Here is a 17,874-nt window from a genome sequence, read left to right on the forward strand (position 1 = left end):
TGCTGGTAGCTCTGGTACGTGGCCATCATCAAAAGCCTTGAGCCCTCGGTCTCACCACTACCCATCAATACTAATACTATCCTGTCTATCTTAGACCTCGTGAATGACGAAAACGCCGGCCTTAGTGGATTCAAAGACACCCAGGACTTTTGTAGTAATGACTTTGGAGGTGACGGCTTTGATCCTTCTGCCACCGGCGGCCGGGATGGCGACAGCAAATGCCGAAAGTAAGTTCCACGTCAAACATACTTCTATCGAATGCTGACGGTGATGCAGCTGTGGTAACGAAGGTCACTTTGCCCGCGAGTGTCCTGAGCCTCGCAAGGCCATGGCTTGTTTCAACTGTGGCGAAGAAGGGTGAGCCTTCAATCAATCGAATCGACGGCATACAAGCTTGGCTAATCTCAGACAGTCATGCGAAGGTCGACTGTCCTAAGCCTCGTGTTTTCAAGGGAACCTGCCGCGTCTGTAACAAGGAGGGTCATCCCGCTGCTGAGTGCCCTGAGAGACCTCCCGAGATTTGCAAGAATTGTCAGATGGAAGGTAAGGAAGTTGGGGCTGACTGTTCGCACTATCTCTTACTGACCTTTATCTTACATTCAAGGTCATAAAACCTTGGACTGCGCCGGAAACCGCAAGTTTGATTTGAATAACATTCCCGACAAGCTCCCTGAGGAGGCGTGGGCACTCTTGAAGCAGGCCAGTGATGACAAGGACTTTGACGACTTCCGTGAAGTATGATTTTCCTTCCCATTCCAATGTACAACGCCTTACTGTTACTAGGGTCTCAAGATCTACTCAAAGGCAGTCCCTGAAGCTACTTACCTCGACATCGAGAAAAGAATGCGCGAGGAGAACTTCTACTTCTACTTGATTGCTTTGGTTTGTTCTAGGCAGTCGACCCTCCCTTGCAACTGTGTTCTGACTGGTCTGCGTACAGGAGAGGGAGGTTGACATCAACTTCACGCTGATTAACCTTCAGGGCAAGCTGAACTGCAAGTATTGTGTCGGCCTCTACAATAAACCCAAGCCCCAGCGGGCTTATCTCAAAGACCGCTGGCCTGTCTCTGTTGAAGAAAACCTCGAGCGTCTTGCGGATGCTGGTCTACCCCACGACAGGCTTGTTCCTCTGTGCCGCATCTGTAACGGTGAGCAATCTAATGGATCCCACCTGGTATCTCTTCCATTGACTAGATGAAAGAATTGGGCCACACTGCACGCGGTTGCAAGGAAGAACGCCCTCCCATCGAACGTGTCGAGGTGAAATGTGTCAACTGCAGCGCAATTGGACACCGTGCTCGTGACTGCCCCGAGCCTCGTCGTGACACTTACGCTTGTCGTAACTGCGGGTTTGTCTCTCTCTTCTCCTGGTGCACAGAATGTTACTAACAGACTTAGTGGTTCTGGCCACAAGGCAGCGGACTGTCCCAAACCTCGTTCTGCCGCAGGCGTCGAGTGCAAGCGTTGCAACGAAGGTGATACATTAGTTATAAGCCCGTTTGCCCCGTTCCCATGGCACTAACACTGGACAGTCGGCCACTTTGCGAAGGACTGCCCTCAAGCCAGCGCTCCCAGAACCTGTCGCAACTGCGGGTAAGTCGTGAACCAATTTTGTGATATTCACTTTGGCGCTAACGGACCAGCTCCGAGGATCATATTGCCAGGGATTGCGATAAGCCTCGCGATGTTTCCACCGTGACTTGTCGAAACTGTGATCAGGGTAAGTGCGATGCTACCCGACCAGAATGTCTTCAAGCCAGTATACAATGCTGACGGGGTACGAAGTTGGCCATTTCAGCCGCGAGTGCATCAAGAAGAAGGACTGGTCGAAGGTTCAGTGCAATAACTGTGGTGAAAGTAAGTGGATCTCTTATCTTGGCCCGGCCATGCTAACGTGTGTACTTCCGCTCCAGTGGGCCACACCATCAGACGCTGCCCTCAGGCCAACGACGAGATGAACAACGTCACGGACAATGACGGCATCATCGCCGCTGCTGAACCCGCGGTGGCTGGTAATTCTGATGACGCTTGGACTGCGGGAGCTCAGAATGCTGCGTGGTAAGTGGGACGGCGTGGTGGACTCTGTTGTGGGCACGGAATGCCGATCCAGAGTGGTGTGAGCACGTCGGGCAACTCGTCCGCGACGACGCCTGATGTCTCCGCCGGAGTCGACCGATCCGTTTGGCATGAGTCCCCGGTGGTTTTGCGAACCGAACTTGCTGCGTCATTCACTTTCCTGGTCGGTTTTTTAACCCGGCGGGCCGGGAAAATTGCCTGCGCAAAACACGTTACGACTGGGGTTGATGTTCAAGATATCCCCCACATGGTGATGGAATAAAACGTAAGATAGCAGCCAGCTTCAACTTTATGTTAGGCATAATAGCAGCTGTTCCTTCCACGCTCGATGATGTTAGCGATCCAGTAAATCTACCGATCAACAGCACCCTCACTCGGATGGCGCAAGCCGGTCCACCAGGGCTCACACCACCGTGCGAGAAGGCAACTAGCTCTTAGCCCATCTGACTCAGACGAAGGATTATACGCACAGCGTGATTAGCAGCTATGTTTCCCTTGCAGAGCGCATGAGAAGAGCCTTCAAGCGTATGTAGGACCAACATGTCGGTAAGGCCAGGAGGTGGCCCTGGCCCTCGCCCATGAGCCCTGCGCACATGTGCAGCTGCATGAACGCATAGCTGCGATATTATCTGTTCCTGTCGAGATGACAGCATCCTGTTTGGGCCATGTGTACGGGAGAAGCGGTGAGGCCGTGCAGCATGCAAGGGATGGGATACGATCTAGACCCAGTTGGCGCCTTACCGTGGATGATTTGCTATGCTTGTGATGGATAATGAGAGTGAGACGACAGGTATGCGTTCTGAATGTCCGATATGGGTTTGGCTATTTACTGGTGCGGCTGGTGCAGTCTGGCTTGCTGCGAGGGGCTCGGTCTTGGTTGATTGATCTCCGTGTCGTATAGTTATGCGTGCGATCAATGGATGAGTGAGGTTGGAACTTGAGTCTAGTCGAGTCAAGCCATCTCGTTGAGATACGCCTGTATGTGAATGGAGACCACTCTGGTCCTCTCTGAGGACGAGATCTCGGACGGATTCCGGGGTATAATAAGATGTGATGCAACTTCATGTGGAGAAGGCTTCTGGAATCGATCACGATGTGTAATCCGTAGACCTCAGGAGTCAACATGACGAACATCTCTTTCGAGAACCGATCAGAACACCAAGCCTCGCTGATCACTGGAGACAGCGTAGTGCCGTGGACCAGTTTCTACCCCAGAATCCAGAACCCTCTATACTGCGTAGTGTCGATGGGAGATGATCAGAACAAGGCCATCCACCCTTCCACCACCTCTGAACTTGACAAGGCCGTTGGTTCTTCCCCCCCTCCCCCTATTTGCCCCAAGCTCATAGGGAGCCCGTTTCACATGCCATCCAGCTCAGGCTCTTCCGCCGTTATTGCTCCCCTTACGGGATCCAAGGTGTCCTCCCGGGGTCTTACTTCCCAACGGGGCTAGCCCTTGTTGCGCATCGTTATTAATGCGCCGTCCTAAGGATTCCGGAGAGGCGTCCGGCGCGGGATCTTCGTCATCCTTCAGGTCCAAGCGCGCAGAAAGCGCCCGCTTATCCTTTTCCTGGCTAGAGGACTGGTCCGTGGACGATGACGGCGCGCAGGCCACGGAAACCCCGGGCTGCGTCCGTAGGGAGGCCGCGATGGGCAATTGCTATCTAAGGTTCTACCCACGGAGAGGCGCAACTTACTTCCAGCCCGAAACTAACCTTATTCGAAAGTTGCGGCGGCGACATTCATCTCTACGGCCGAGAGCAGACGATGCGAACTGCCTCCAGCGTCTGCTGACCTCGCTTCTCCCGTCGATAGAGTAATGCGTCGGCCGGCTGCAACCTGGAGGAGATGATGGTAAGAAAGAAAGCAGGTTTCGGGGTGGGAGGAGAGGAGACCGAGGCCGCACGTCCCAGGCTCTGTCCCAGGGAAATCCAATCGCCCATAGTACAACCGTCTTCTGCGACCTCCGCCAAGCAGGCCCGTTTGAGTCAAACTCCACCCACTACACCATCCTGTCCTGCCAGAGCCCGCTGCCATTGGCCGAAGGCGCGGGGGGAAAAAAAAAGCATTGGTAAATATTTTCCGGGCGGTTCCATGAACCAGCCGCGGGGATTGGTCTGCGCTGAGAGCGAGACTCGACGAACGACGTTGGGTCGCGTAGGGAGCAAGCAACGGCTGAGGGAGAAGAGACCGTGCACACCGGACGGCGTCCAAGGCGAGGCGAACTGGCTGCGGCGCAGGCTATGTGCGGCGTCCGGCGTGGTGGAAAGTTACAGTGTTGAGAACTCCTCCTGCCTGATGGGTTTCGATCCGTCGCGATGTGATGGATAATTCGAACCGTGCACGGCGGCGGTCTGTATCAGACGTGATTTATACTCCTCCCGTTGGATGGGCTTCCCTGTCTGCCGCGGTGCGTGGCTATTGTCCACCTATCCGCCGCGACCGCCGTGCAGTGTGTTCTGAAATACGGGGAGGTCTCGATGTCTCGAACGTCCTCTCGTCAGCCTTGACGAGGCCTAGCTTTGTTCGGTCGATAATCCATCTACGGCTATTTCTGGAAACTGTTGGATTTCTCCCGGTGCAGGAGGACCATTGAACCACGAGACGCTGCAGCTGGACCGAAATGTTGGTTTCTTTTTCAGGTTTCATCATTTATGATTACGATTATGATTATTGTTATTATTATTTCAAGGGGCCTTAGCATGGACGGCGCATGACCGACGCTCATGATGATGATGATGATGATGATGGTGAGAAGTTGGATAATGTCGCATAACCTGAAGCGTAGGTGGTTGTATCAGTGGGCCGGATTGAGGAGGGTGACGGGAAGTCCCGAATAGGCAATCCGAGAGCAACCCCCAGAGGGGAACACGCGAGCCTGGGGAATAACTGGGCCACTCGGCTGAGGCCGACGAAACAGTCGTCCACCACTGTATTATTGGGTACGAAAATGTTGCATTTTGATGGCGCTAGGGCCGAAAGTGGTTTAGCGGGCGCCCGGTGATTGGTGTGCGGGCTGACCGGCCCAGTGAAAGACGCGGGTTGCCCAGACCAACTGTCTCTCCCCCCGACGGCCGGCAAAAAAGGGGAGAAGCGGAGGATGAACGCGGGAGGATGAAGTCTGCCCTCATGGAACGCCGTTGCTTCTTCTCCGCGTTTTCCCCTGGTGTTCCGCCCCTTTTGACGCTTCGTAGACCTCGTGCGGTCGTCCATACAGCGTTATATTGGCATTTGTCTTTGCATTTCTTGGGTCAGCACACGAGAAGTCTTGATTCCAGGGTCAAGAGTGCTTGTAGATCCTTGGGGGCTTGGAGCAGTGTCTTGGAAAGGCTTGGAAGAGGGCCCGATGCTTCGGTCACTCTCGGCATCGGATCCTTCTCTCTGGCCGCCCCCATCACCCTCACCAGACCTTCTGTTCGGCTTGGATGAGGCAAATTCAGCTAGCCTTTTTCGTGTGAAACCCCCATTCTCGCGTCCGGTGGTCTGTTTTCCATGGAAATTTCCCGGGTCCTGATCGGACGACAACGAGATGGCCGTGCGAGAGGCTCCACCGGGGGGGAAAAGTTTCCTCCCATACGCCAGTTGGGACGGGTGGAGTTTCTCGGCTTTCGAGGGGATAAAATGATTGATTGGATGCAGACAGTTACAGGAGAGGCGGAAGGCAGAAGGGAATTGATAGGGATTAGTTCCAGTTAGTGACTCGGGCGGCGCCCTAGGGTCCCATCAACGAGAATATTACGGAACAGTGAGGGAGGTCTCTGCGGACTTGATACACGTAGTACTCAGTACAGAATATCTACAGTGTACTTTATCAGCTGGGAGTCAACACATCCCCGATCTCATCGACATGCAAGGGTTCAGCCAGGCCACGAGGGGGAACGGATAGGGCCGAACGGTGGATGGCTGCCCGCAACAGAATCCACATTCCACAACAAAATCCGGAGTCTCCAACTCCCCGGATTCATGAATAAGCAGGATGTCCACTTTTCAGTGTCGCCCATGGTCCGAATGAGAGGACGCCGTATGGTACGGTGACATGGACGCCGTACCCAGGGCAAGGGGATGAGTCTTATTCTAGTCGCTTCCTAGGCATATTATTCTATTCTTGCTGGAAATCATGGGCATTCGCAGTCCCTGTCCAGGCCACGCGAGAAACACATTCCAGAGACGGATAGACTACTGCATCCGATGAGGATCGAAGGAGGATAATTATATTCCCCAGACGGAAGAAGTATACCGCCAGACTATCATGATTACAGCTGACGGAACGAGAAGGGGAACGAAACGAAAGAAAGAACAGGAAGGGAAAAGAACAGGGACGGTCTCCGTTCGGGTTGTCCACAACAGGCTAGACAACTCCGGATCTCTGGTCGGTGGAGCTTATGTCGAGTGTACTTCTCGTATGCATCCCTTTCGTCTCTCATTCCTCCAGTTCTCGTCTGACTGGGGGATTTCTTTTTCTTTCATTTCTTTTGCCCACTCATTTTGCATCATCATCATCATCATCATCATCAACAACAACAAACCAGAATTAATTAGAAAAGTAATGAGATAATCAAACAAAATAGAGAGAATGTTCCGAATAGGTTCAGCACCGCCTCCTGCCGCGCCGATCGTAAGACTCTCTCACCACCACCGTCGTCATTCCTCCCCTCCATAGTCCTCGGGTTGGTGTGTTCCAAAGTGCCTGGGGCGGCCCTCGATGTGGGGATTAGGATCCCATTCCCTTCCTGGTTCAACCTGGTTTCTCTCCGGCTCCGCCAATGAGGTCATCCTCCCGCGAGGTTCGACCCTCGACCATGTTCGGGACCTGCAGAGCAAATTGAGGTCGTACGCAGTAGATACTACGGCTAACAACGCTTTGCTCGATCCGGAGCCTGGCACCTGGTGGAGCTCTTCTCCATCCATCACCTCCCCCCCAGGCCAATCAGCAGGGGAAACGCCCGGCTATGCTCATCGTTTGCGATACCCTGGAAAGTGACCTGGAGGGACTCTCGCATCAAGACTCCCCCCCATGGCACTGGGAGATGATGACATCCGGCTCACTCGCGTCTCACGAGATGATTAAATTATTATTATTATTATTTTCTTATTCCATTTTTTATTTCATTTTTTAATTATTCCCCGGTCTCCAGATCGCCTAATCCTTCTTAATATCTACCTTGCCCCAACTCCATCCTTTATAACCCCCGTCCACTTCCCTTCGTGTCACCACGCCGCTGATCTTCTTCTTCTCGTTGCATTCTCTCGATCTCTCCTGCACCCAGAGAGATTGTTTTCTTTCCCTTCCATTCCTTACCCTCTTCTTCCCTCTCCAATACCCCATTGATCGCCGTTCCTCCTCCACCCCCCCGGATTCGCTCCCCAGCTTTCCGGTTGCGCATGACGGCCTCTCAGCAGTCGTCCTACTTCCCCAACTGAACCCTCTTCCTCTTGTATACTCCTATAGACAGCTCGCGACACATCACTCTTCACCATGGCTCGCAGATACCTGGGCATGCAGGGCCAAATCCTGCAAGTCGCTATCGGTGTCATCGCCGGTATGGATTTCCTGCTGTTCGGTTACGATCAAGGTGTCACCGGTGGTCTGCTGAGTTTGCAGTCCTTCGTCAAGTACTTCCCGACCATTGCCACCACCGGTGACTATTACAACAGTCTCACCAAAGCTGAACAGAGTGCTCAGTCAACCCGTCAAGGTAAGCCGATCCGCCAATGACCGGATCGGTTGCGATCCCGACTCCCGCATGTAACTTCGCTCACCCATGGATCTTCCAGGTATCGTTGTTGCCGCGTACAACCTGGGATGTTTCGCTGGCTCCATTCCGACCATCTGGGTTGGTAACTGGCTGGGTCGTCGCAAGACCATCTTCCTCGGTTCCGCCATCATGGTCGTCGGCGCTCTGCTGCAGTGTACTTCCTACGATCTGGCCCAGCTCATTGTTGGCCGTCTGGTCACCGGTTTCGGTGAGTACTCTGCTGGATGTCCCGTCTGTTCGTCACATGCTCATGCGCCGCAGGAAATGGTATGAACACCTCTACTGTGCCCACTTGGCAGTCCGAGTGCTGCAAGTCCAACCGTCGTGGTCAGATGGTCATGATTGAGGGTGCCATGATTACCTGCGGTATCACCATCAGTTACTGGGTCGATTTCGGTCTTCTCTTCGCCGACCCGAACGAGGCCGCCTGGCGTTTCCCGCTCGCCTTCCAGATCTTCTTCGCCGCCATCATCCTCGTCTTCGTCATGTTCCTGCCCGAGTCCCCCCGTTGGCTCGTGCTGAAGGGCCGCGAGGATGAAGCCAAGGAAGTCCTGGGCGCCCTGATGGGTGACGGCACCGATGCCATCTTCCTCCAGAACGAGTTCACCGCGATCAAGGCCACCGTCCTGGAGATGGCCAAGGGTTCCTTCCGCGATATGTTCACCATGGGCGAGGACCGCCACTTCCACCGTACCGTGCTCGCCTACGTCAACCAGATGTTCCAGCAGATCTCCGGTATCAACTTGATCACCTACTACATCCCCGTCGTGTTGGAGGAGCAGCTCGGCATGGACCTGATTGTTTCCCGTCTCATCTCCGCCTGCAACGGTACCGAGTACTTCATCGCTTCCTGGGTCGCCGTGTTCACCATTGAGATCTTCGGCCGGCGGACGCTGATGCTGTTCGGTGCCGCCGGTATGTCCCTCTCCATGGTCGTCCTCGCCATCACCGCCAGCATCGGCACCCCCGGCGCCAACTACGCTTGTGTGGTGTTCCTGTTCATCTTCAACACCTTCTTCGCCATCGGTTGGCTGGGAATGACCTGGCTGTACCCCGCCGAGATCGTGCCCCTCAAGATTCGTGCTCCGGCCAACGCCCTGTCGACCTCGTCCAACTGGATCTTCAACTTCATGGTCGTCATGATCACCCCTGTGGCGTTTGCGAACATTCACTACCAGACCTACATTATCTTCGCTGTTATGTAAGTTTTGATCTTGCCGGCTGATTTGATACACCCCAGCTAACGACGTCCCAGCAACGCGGCCATTTTCCCCGTCGTCTGGTTCTTCTACCCTGAGACCACCCATCGGTCGCTGGAGGAGATGGATCGCATCTTCCGCAAGACGCAGAACGTCTTCCAGGTGGTCAAGATCGCCCGCGACGAGCCGCACATGTACGGCAAGCACGGTGAGCTCCTGCACACCCTCGACGATGTCGAGGATGAGGCGGTGCGCCGCGCTAGTGTGCTGAGCCACCCTCACAAGGATGAGAGTGACGAGAACACCAGCACGGAGAAGGCATGATTTGTCTGCCCTGGTGAAAAGGCGAGGGGACCGAGAACTTGTCTTCACAGGACACTCTGCCCTTTGCCGCCGTGGAATGTCTTGATTTTTGCATGATTGTACTTTCTTTTGTGCCTCTTATATCTTTCTCTACTTTTTTTTTTTTTTTTTGGTTTCCCTACCGGGTCAGGTTTCAGGACGACGGGGGCCGTCGTCCGGCGATGGCCTTATATACCCAGATCGCTTCAGATGTAATTAGATCGGATCGGAGCTGCTGAAGCTCGCGTAATCTAGCAATATTGATCGCTGCGCGCCGTAAGTGGGCCGTGCGGATTCTTGTTTTCACCTTCTGTCGGACGTTGGGATTAGGTCGCGCAAAGCCGAGGTTGGAAGCGTATCCGGAGAAAAGGAACAAGCTTTATGGGTCTTGTTCACCCGCGGTCAGTTCGGGTCACCGAGAGACTCGTCCGTGGCCGATTGCGGAACCGATGTGAGTCACAATGGAAGTCGTCGAGGGAGAGAGACTGTTGGGAGTTTTGTATCTGCCAGAATTAAAAAAGGAAAAAAAGTTATCAATCAAACCTTATAACCCCCCAACGGCGCCCCCCATTGGCCCGTGAACTCGCCGACGGTCGGGAACAACCAAAAGAAGAAGGTTGCAGGAAGCACCTGCTTTTTCGGCCTTTTTCCCTCGCTTCTTTCCCTCTTCGACTCTACACATCTCGTCTTTCTGCTTCATCGTCTTATAGTCTTTCGTCTACTTGAAGTGTATAGTTCGAACGGCCCTTCGTCCCCTTGTCTGCACGTCTCCACGGTGCCTCGGTTATCGAATTTATCGATTATCGCTATATCACCACGCCTTATCGTGTCATCATCCTTGCTCGTTCGTTCTTCTGTACGACAATGGCGCTGGCTTAGGTACGTTGTCCCCTTTTCATGTCCGTCTATTCGCCCGGGACATGCGGTATGCAGGGGCCATCCGCTTCCAACTTGGCATCCACGTGCCAACCATGTCTAGATGTTGGACAGAGTTGACTGACACTCTCCCTAGAAACAAGAAACTGTCGGCGTGATTGAGTCCTTGTCAAGCGTTTTTTTTTTACTGCATTGTGGGCGCTTAGTACTTGGCTTCGCCGTGCGGGGTTCCTCTCAAGCGAATCCCCCCGAAAAGTTCTTCTGCGCATCTTTTTTGAAGCACCTCTTTCTTGATCCCGAAACATCCTGCTAGATCGATTGTTCGTTCGTGGCGTTCTTAGCGCCGGACCTGCGTCTCCAACGAGCCCAATCAGCAGTTCACGACATCATGTCTCTCGCGCAATCACCCCAGTTCGGAGTCGACAGTGACTTGGGGAAGCATCTCAGCGCCGAGAATTCTCAGATTCCGTCTTCCGGTGCTGATGATGATGTCGAGTCGGGCAGCGAGCCCGATCTAGCTAATATTGAACGCATCTATAGGTATCTTGCGCTCCCCAAATCCTCTGGTCTTCATACCCTTTCAAGAAATAGGACAAACTGACTCGCTCTAGAAAACTGGATTATCGCATCATTCCCGCCTTCTGGGTGCTCTATTTCCTCTGTTCGGCCATCCGTTCGAATGTCGGCTTGGCCCAGACCATGAACGCAGACTCCGGTCATGATCTGGGCTCCGTCTTGCATTTGACACCACACCAGATCTCCACTGGTCTCGCGCTGTTCTACGTCTGTTATGTCGTCTTCGACTTGCCGTCCAATCTGATCATGACCCGTTTGAGTCCGCACGTCTGGATGAGTCGCATCGTCATCAGCGTTGGCATCATCGGAAGCTGTATGGCCGCTATGAAAGCCGCATGGAGTTTATAGTATGTCCCTAATCCTCTCTGCCTTGAATTGCCCTCTCGGTGTCATGGTGACAGCAGTGGCTAACGCCCTGAACCTAGTCTTCTTCGTCTGTTACTGGGCATTGTCATTGCGGGCATGTGGCCCGGCATGGCCTACTACCTCACTCTGTTCTATCCTCCTTCTAGAACAGGAAAGCGTATCGGCCAGTACTACACTGCCGCTCAGGTGTCTGCCGCCGTCGTTGGTTTGGTCTCTGCCGGCTTCCAGGAAATGGACGGGGATCGCGGTCTGGTCGGCTTTCAGTGGATGTTCCTGGTATACGGCGTCATCACCATCGCCGTCGGCATCATCCTTCTCTGGTGGCTTCCAGACCGACCAGTTGCTCCGGGTGAAGAGATCCCCACTAAGAAATACTTGCGGTGGCTCCCACGCAGCCCTCCGGCATTGACCGGCCGTGACGCTGAAATCCACTACCATGATCTGAAGCGAGTGTACCACCGCCCGCAGTGGACTCTTCGCGACCTCCTTCACGTCTTCATGGACTGGCGCCTCTGGCCCCTCCTGATCATGTATTTTGGGGTGGTTGGCGTCGGCATCGGCGTCCAAAACTACAGCACCGTAATCATCAAAGCCATCAATCCCAGTCTGAGTGGCATCGACCTGAGTCTCCTCTCTGCCCCGATCTGGATCGTACGCCTTCCCCTCACTTCCCACTCATGTCGTTAGCTAACCCCAGCTCCAGATGGACCTGATTGCCATCCTCCTGGTGACTCCGCTGTCTGACCGCTTCCACCGCCACCGCGCCATCTTCTTCTCGATCCCTGTCTGCCTGCAGATCCTGGGACTCCTGCTCACCACGTACGCGGGCACAGAGACCAACTCCTGGCCACGCTACGGTGGTCTCCTCATTGTCGGCTTCGGACTCGGCCCGACTGTCCCCATCACCATGACCTGGACGACGGAGATCTTCCAACCGCGCCACGGCGAGGTCGGAGTCGCCGCCGCCTCCGCCGTCGTCTCCGGCCTGGGCAATCTGGGCAGTATCCTGACCACGTACGCGCTCTACACGGGCTGGGCGAGCGACTACAACGCCCCGGGACGCGAGAAGTACCGCAAAAGCAACCTCGTCATGGTGGGAATCCTGTGCGCGAGCATCCTGTCGTCCGGCATCATGCAGCTTCTTCTCCGGTTTGTCGACGGCCGACACCGATCTAACTCCGCTGGTGCCGAGGACGCCAACAAGATCGTCGACGGCGCCGCCAGACGGGAAGCCGAGCAGCGCGGACTCGACGGGTTGGGGTCGAGCATCTTCCGCGTGTTCAGGAAAAAGTGATTTGGTGGTTGTTGTTGTTTGTGTTTCTTCTTGCTGTTTTGCCTTGCGTTTTGGGACTTTACCTTTTTTACCCCCTTAATTATTTTCATACTTCCCCGGTATATATTGTTATTGGTTGGGTACGTGACACGACAATATCGGTAATGACTGAGTTGGATTGGATTAGATGGTGGTGGGGGTTATTCTTATAGGCCCCGATCGGTCGTTATAGACGACTGACTGTATAGATCATAATGTGCCTGAAGGATTGGCGATAGACTGGGCTTTACAAAAGATCAGAGAGCACAATTCAATGAGTGATATTGATATTGAATACACTATGTTACTAAGTGACAGTGACAGAAGCTGCCAAAGGGTTGATTTCCTAATCCTCCGTGATTGCAAGAACTGAGGTTCCACCGTTCGATTCGAATAATGCTTTGAAAGAAAGAGACCGTCCAATTCAATCTCTTGGATCTCACAAGTCTTCTATGTTGACGTAACACATAACCCACATAATAAGCGACGACGAAGAAAAGAGAAGAAATCGAAATGCAACAACACAGCTATCGGGGGAGCATAGGGAACGCAAAAAGGGCAGCAAACTCTGGCATCCGAGAGCGGGAAGAGAAAGAAACCCTGAAATACCACGAGACAAATAAACGGATTGGTGGTTTGGAAAAAAAAGAAGAAGCGAAGGGGACAAAGAGGAGGAAGAAATCTATATTTGCTCTCCACAACGGCCAGGCTGCTCTCTTAGGTTCTTTACTCCCAGGGGTGATGCCGGAGGGTATAGGAGCGCTAAGAGAAAATAGGGGGGGTTTTTCCGCATTTTAATTCGGTATTAATTGGGAGGGGATTTTTCCCTTTAAAGGCCACCGCAGAGCTGAGAATCCAGTTAGTTTGATGGCTCTTCTCTCGGAGAAAAAGGTAAACAAGCAGCACTTACAGTCTCAACGATGATACCGGTGATCTGGTAAGGGCAGGCGTTGCTCGCGGGACGACGGTCCTCGAAGTAACCCTTGCCATCCTTGGCGACCTGGCGGGGGATACGGATGCTGCCACCACGGTCGGCGACACCGTAGCTGAACTTGTCGATGCTGCCGGTCTCGTGACGGCCGGTGAGACGCTCCTCGTTGCCCTCACCGTAGACGGCAATGTGCTCGACGTGGCGGGCCTCGAGCTTCTTCATGGCAGCCTCGATGACCTTCATGCCACCATCGGCACGCATGGAAGCGGAGGAGACATTGGTGTGGAGACCAGCTCCGTTCCACTCACCCTTGATGGGCTTGGGCTCGAAGGAAATCTTGACGCCAAACTCTTCGGCGACACGGTGGAGGAGGAAGCGGGACATCCAGAGGTGGTCACCCACTGGAGGATAGTTAGTATTTCATGCGATTCTGATCGGAGGACGACCACAGATATTGCGGGGGAAACACTCACTCTCGATACCCTCGCAAGGGCCGACCTGGTACTCCCACTGGGAGGGCATGACCTCGGCGTTGATACCGGAGATTTTGATACCGGCGTACAGGCAGGCACGGAAGTGAGCCTCGACGATATCACGGCAGTAGACCTTGCCGGTACCCACACCGCAGTAGTAGGGGCCCTGGGCACCGGGGAAACCACCCTTGGGCCAGCCGTAGGGCCAGCCATCCTCACCGAGGAGGGTGTACTCCTGCTCCAGACCGAACCAGAACTCCTCCTTGGCGTGGGTCTCCATCAGACGGGCAGCCTCGTGGCGGTAGTTGAACTTGTTGGGGGTACCATCGGAATCCCAGGTCTCACAGAGGACGAGAATGTTGTCGCCGAGACGGAAGGGGTCGGGGAAGATGGCAACGGGGCGGAGGTAGACATCGGAGTTGTCACCGGGGGCTTGACCGGTCGAGGAGCCGTCGAAGTTCCACTCGGGGAGCTCGTCAACGGACTTGACGGGCTTGGACAGAGTCTGTTGGGAAGAAAACGGTATGGTCAGTCCCGATCGAATCAGAGATGAGTCACGTGTGGAGCGGGTGGGTGCAGGTGCAGGAGTGGCATGCAGCAGCGGAATCCCCGTGCGTAGGGCTTATCGACGAGGGCGAAGCCATCGCGATAACGGAAACGGCAGTTTCTAAAGAGCCTTCCATCTGCCACAACCACGCGCACACCACTGGGGGATATCCAGACGTTCCCACCACGGGAAAGGAACAAAAAAAGAGGATTTAAAGAAATCTGGTGCATACCTTGGTCTTGCTACGGCAGCCACCGACAGCGTCGATCCAGATGTACTCGGCCTGGACCTTACCCTTCTGGTCAAGGGACATGTACTTCATGAGCTGTTCCCAGCGCATCAGTCAGTATACTGTTTCCTCGAACCGCAGGAGAGAACGCGGTTGAAGAGAAAGCAGTGACAGGTATCAATGAAAAGAAAAGAACGCACATTCTCCGTGTTGGAGACGACGGTTGAACCGGACTGTGGCGATGAGTCAGAGTCAGTGGCGGTACACTGCGGGAGGACGGAGATGCGACGACATACCATTGTGAATTAATGTGAAGGGAAAATATAGAAGATGATCTTCAGGAATTCCTTTTCAGGGGATCAAAGCTCGCAGAGATGCAGAGGACTCGCACACAAGCTGGGTTTTCCGGGTTGAGAGATAGTCGCGAACCGAACGGACGAAGACGGAACGACGATGGAAGGATTGAAGAGGGAGGAGAGTAGCGAGAGGCAGGGAGGCAGCGAGGAAGCACGCGATTAAGTAGAGGGGGAGGAGGAGAGAGAGAAGAAGACGTGGGATCGCAAGGGCAAGGAGTTGCCTGAAGAGATGGAAATCTGGAGGAGGATGAGGAGGGGAAGAGAAGCGGCGGTTCTGTGGGTGGGGGGGGGGGGGGGGGAAGTCGATGCTTTAAATTTCAGCAGGAAGACGACGCCGAGCGGCAAATTCGCCTCCCGATCGGGGAAAGTGCGGTGTAAATGACCGTATTTTCGGCTCTACCGTACCGTAATTTTCTTTTTATAGACTGGCACTTCGACTATCGGACCTCCTACGACCTAAGTATCTACCTAGGTATATTCGATTAATTCGATCTCTCTAGATCCTTCGAATTCTCCCAATATTTGGTAGAATCGAAAATACCTCATCCGAGTCAGTTGCCTACGCGAGTTCTTTTTTTGGAGGGTTTGTGGCTCAGTTGCCGGGGTGTTTCAGACCCAGAAAAAAAAATTCAAAATGCAGCGAGTCAAAAAAACGCGCACTCTGCGGATCTCCATACAGTCAATCCCAACGCGGTCGAACAGGGACATGGGCTTGACATGGATACCTTGTTCGATCATCCGAGGAGGAAAAAAAAAGGACGCGATTATCAACGCCGTGGCTTTCTTTTTTCCCGTGTTATCAGCGCTTTTACGTACCTGCGTGATACTACGATAGGAATCGATTAACTACGGCGTCCATACAGTTTCTGATCTGAACGGAGTAAGGTACACTCCTCCCTAGGGACGGAGGACATAGTTTCTGGCATAAAATGCCTCAGTCTCTGCCTTACACCGTGCTTCTGCCCAAACTGCACCAGACTCAGGTAATATTACCCGTTTGGGTAATATGGATCCAGCAGGCCGGGAAAGTCGAGAGGGGGGAAAATGACGCCCCCTTGGACCGTCAACTATGCACCTCCTGCATAGACAGCGTCGGGTATCGGCGGGTTAATATCAACGCATATCAATCGGGAGACCAGGGGGAAGAGAAGGAATGGGTCATCCTCCAGCAACAGCTTCGGGAATGTTGTTTCCCCAGATAATCCCTCCCCACGCCACCCATGATCTGGGTAAATTCGGGAAGACGGGGAAAGGGGACAAATCGCAGACGAGACATTTGAAAAACGATAGGCGGTACCTATCGGGTGACCTGGAGAAGAGGCGTGGTCGGGCAAAAGTAAAAAAAAAAAAAAGAAATGAATGTGATTGTCTGGACTTCTCCGGGCGCCTGTCACCGCGAGATAGCGACACGAAGGGGTTTGCTAACAGGTATTATTCAAGATCAACGGTCAGTGGACGGGAATCGATGCATATCAGCTGCAGGGCCAAATAGCGTTTGAACGTTGTCTGCGTCTAATCTCGGCCTCAGGACATTCCTCCTATTGGCAGCCATCACATCCTTTCTCCTGGCTGTGTACGAAGGAAGAGAGTCTGGAGTCGTCTCCGTCGGGTATCTTTGCTCGAGTGTTATCTCGGTCGGACTGAATACCTAGTAGTATCGAGGGACCGGGTGCGTCCTACGGTCCATGTCTACTATCGACGGTCGATACTCCGGACTGGATGGTGTATATCAGGTCTGTCATGAATAATCATCGCGTTCCAGACGACCGTCGAACGATGGACTTATCAGCACCCACTTTTTTCCCTTATCAAGGCTGTGCCCCTCCAGCATGAAAGCCACCAAAAGCAAAGCCCCCGCCATGTCGCATGGGTGGATCGTAGCGCGCCTGCCGACTCCTTTCTGGTTCCTTGGATTTAGACGGGGGGAAAAGAAACCATGAAAATATGATTCTTCCGTTGCCTTTCTTTCCAAGTGATATGAGACGTCTCTATCAGATCTTGGATATCGAAATACACCCGTATTTCATACACTCCCCATTACTTACCTGGGTACTGATTACCAAGAGTAGTTAACTAATGGACTCTTGCCTTGGCCCGGTCCGTCCTTCGGCAGTGGGTCGTGGCAAACCACTCGCAGACTTCCTCCCCGAGACCGGCACCAGTGGTTGACTAAGAATTACTCGTTACGGTCCCGTTGTCGGCTGCATCCATTCAACTTCTGAGCAAACAAAGGGAGCGGTGGGAGAAAAGGTCGGCTGGCGACGGGGAAAGCTGGGGATATCAAACAGGCTTCTCCAGACCCAGTTGACGGCCTTAGCGTCCGATCTGCTCTTCATCGGAAAAAATCGAGGGAGCAAATGGTGAAGGACGAGAAGCTAAGTCGGGAGAATCAGGAAGCGACTGAGTGGCTGAGGATCAGCCCTGTGGATGCACCGCCCCGTTGCATGTCTGAACGACGCTCCGACGGTTCCCTCGGGACAGGAGGGTTATTAATAGAGTGAAACTGTGCCGCGGCTGGTCTTGCAGCTATCATCATCTCAACCAGCTTTTTGAATCCACTGTCTGAATAGAGAATTCCCGCCGGGCCGTGGGGAGTTGACACTCACATGCCGTCCGAATCCGGCTAGCGGGTGAGAGTCCCTGACTAAGCCGATCGTCCTCCGGATTCTTCCTCGAATGGCGTCATGATTCGGGGAAGAATGACCTGAAAGCCTGTCACAAGGCAATCCGATCCTCATGCTCGGCAATGACTGCTCACCGTCCACCGTTCAGGTCAGGAGAACAAGAACACGGAGTCGCAGTCACCAACCAGTCATGTTTGTCCCTCCGCGTTCG

General features: G+C 53.8%; 6 protein-coding genes across 6 annotated transcripts; 4 read left to right on the plus strand and 2 right to left on the minus strand.

The window, feature by feature from the left end:
• Positions 1–91: 91 nt before the first annotated feature.
• On the plus strand, positions 92–1,534 carry BDV59DRAFT_113385 (putative zinc knuckle transcription factor (CnjB)). Its single transcript, XM_073686653.1, has 4 exons — positions 92–543; positions 605–735; positions 784–882; positions 941–1,534. The coding sequence occupies exons 1-4, from the start codon at positions 219–221 to the stop codon at positions 1,196–1,198; spliced, it is 813 nt and encodes a 270-aa protein (XP_073551542.1). The 5' UTR covers positions 92–218; the 3' UTR covers positions 1,199–1,534.
• Positions 1,535–3,823: 2,289 nt separating this feature from the next.
• BDV59DRAFT_171516 (uncharacterized protein) lies at positions 3,824–4,825 on the plus strand. The gene has a single exon (XM_073688577.1). It carries the CDS (start codon positions 3,925–3,927, stop codon positions 4,405–4,407), a length of 483 nt encoding a protein of 160 aa, XP_073551543.1. The 5' UTR covers positions 3,824–3,924; the 3' UTR covers positions 4,408–4,825.
• BDV59DRAFT_171517 (uncharacterized protein) lies at positions 4,745–5,830 on the minus strand. Its single transcript, XM_073688578.1, has one exon. It carries the CDS (start codon positions 5,287–5,289, stop codon positions 4,801–4,803), a length of 489 nt encoding a protein of 162 aa, XP_073551544.1. The 5' UTR covers positions 5,290–5,830; the 3' UTR covers positions 4,745–4,800.
• Positions 5,831–7,142: 1,312 nt separating this feature from the next.
• Positions 7,143–9,505, plus strand: BDV59DRAFT_171521 (sugar porter family MFS transporter). The gene is made up of 4 exons (XM_073688579.1): positions 7,143–7,772; positions 7,852–8,040; positions 8,094–9,033; positions 9,088–9,505. Exons 1-4 carry the CDS (start codon positions 7,553–7,555, stop codon positions 9,353–9,355), a joined length of 1,617 nt encoding a protein of 538 aa, XP_073551545.1. The 5' UTR covers positions 7,143–7,552; the 3' UTR covers positions 9,356–9,505.
• Positions 9,506–10,055: 550 nt separating this feature from the next.
• BDV59DRAFT_171530 (putative MFS transporter) lies at positions 10,056–12,835 on the plus strand. Its single transcript, XM_073688580.1, has 5 exons — positions 10,056–10,252; positions 10,386–10,789; positions 10,861–11,172; positions 11,251–11,842; positions 11,895–12,835. Exons 2-5 carry the CDS (start codon positions 10,638–10,640, stop codon positions 12,483–12,485), a joined length of 1,647 nt encoding a protein of 548 aa, XP_073551546.1. The 5' UTR covers positions 10,056–10,252; positions 10,386–10,637; the 3' UTR covers positions 12,486–12,835.
• Positions 12,813–15,312, minus strand: glnA (glutamate--ammonia ligase). Its single transcript, XM_073686654.1, has 8 exons — positions 14,980–15,312; positions 14,884–14,916; positions 14,687–14,779; positions 13,981–14,412; positions 13,908–13,932; positions 13,414–13,835; positions 13,242–13,350; positions 12,813–13,049 (listed from the first exon to the last, which is right to left on the minus strand). Exons 1-7 carry the CDS (start codon positions 14,980–14,982, stop codon positions 13,333–13,335), a joined length of 1,026 nt encoding a protein of 341 aa, XP_073551547.1. The 5' UTR covers positions 14,983–15,312; the 3' UTR covers positions 12,813–13,049; positions 13,242–13,332.
• Positions 15,313–17,874: the final 2,562 nt, after the last annotated feature.

This window comes from Aspergillus ambiguus (assembly GCF_047715705.1).
Source record: "Aspergillus ambiguus strain CBS 117.58 unplaced genomic scaffold BDV59scaffold_4, whole genome shotgun sequence".
In the NCBI taxonomy this organism is placed as follows: Eukaryota; Fungi; Ascomycota; class Eurotiomycetes; order Eurotiales; family Aspergillaceae; genus Aspergillus; species Aspergillus ambiguus.

Coding starts and splice junctions, on each gene's coding strand:
- BDV59DRAFT_113385 (XM_073686653.1), top strand. CDS start 219: ATGCCGAAAGTAAGTTCCACGTCAAACATACTTCTATCGAATGCTGAC. Junction 544..604: donor CAAGAATTGTCAGATGGAAG/GTAAGGAAGTTG, acceptor CTTACATTCAAG/GTCATAAAACCTTGGACTGC. Junction 883..940: donor ACTTCTACTTGATTGCTTTG/GTTTGTTCTAGG, acceptor GTCTGCGTACAG/GAGAGGGAGGTTGACATCAA.
- BDV59DRAFT_171517 (XM_073688578.1), bottom strand. CDS start 5,289: ATGGACGACCGCACGAGGTCTACGAAGCGTCAAAAGGGGCGGAACACC.
- BDV59DRAFT_171516 (XM_073688577.1), top strand. CDS start 3,925: ATGATGGTAAGAAAGAAAGCAGGTTTCGGGGTGGGAGGAGAGGAGACC.
- BDV59DRAFT_171530 (XM_073688580.1), top strand. CDS start 10,638: ATGTCTCTCGCGCAATCACCCCAGTTCGGAGTCGACAGTGACTTGGGG. Junction 11,173..11,250: donor AAAGCCGCATGGAGTTTATA/GTATGTCCCTAA, acceptor CCCTGAACCTAG/TCTTCTTCGTCTGTTACTGG. Junction 11,843..11,894: donor TCTCTGCCCCGATCTGGATC/GTACGCCTTCCC, acceptor CCCCAGCTCCAG/ATGGACCTGATTGCCATCCT.
- BDV59DRAFT_171521 (XM_073688579.1), top strand. CDS start 7,553: ATGGCTCGCAGATACCTGGGCATGCAGGGCCAAATCCTGCAAGTCGCT. Junction 8,041..8,093: donor CCGTCTGGTCACCGGTTTCG/GTGAGTACTCTG, acceptor CATGCGCCGCAG/GAAATGGTATGAACACCTCT. Junction 9,034..9,087: donor TACATTATCTTCGCTGTTAT/GTAAGTTTTGAT, acceptor ACGACGTCCCAG/CAACGCGGCCATTTTCCCCG.
- glnA (XM_073686654.1), bottom strand. Junction 14,413..14,686: donor GCTGCCGTAGCAAGACCAAG/GTATGCACCAGA, acceptor TCTTCCCAACAG/ACTCTGTCCAAGCCCGTCAA. Junction 13,836..13,907: donor CCCTTGCGAGGGTATCGAGA/GTGAGTGTTTCC, acceptor ACTATCCTCCAG/TGGGTGACCACCTCTGGATG.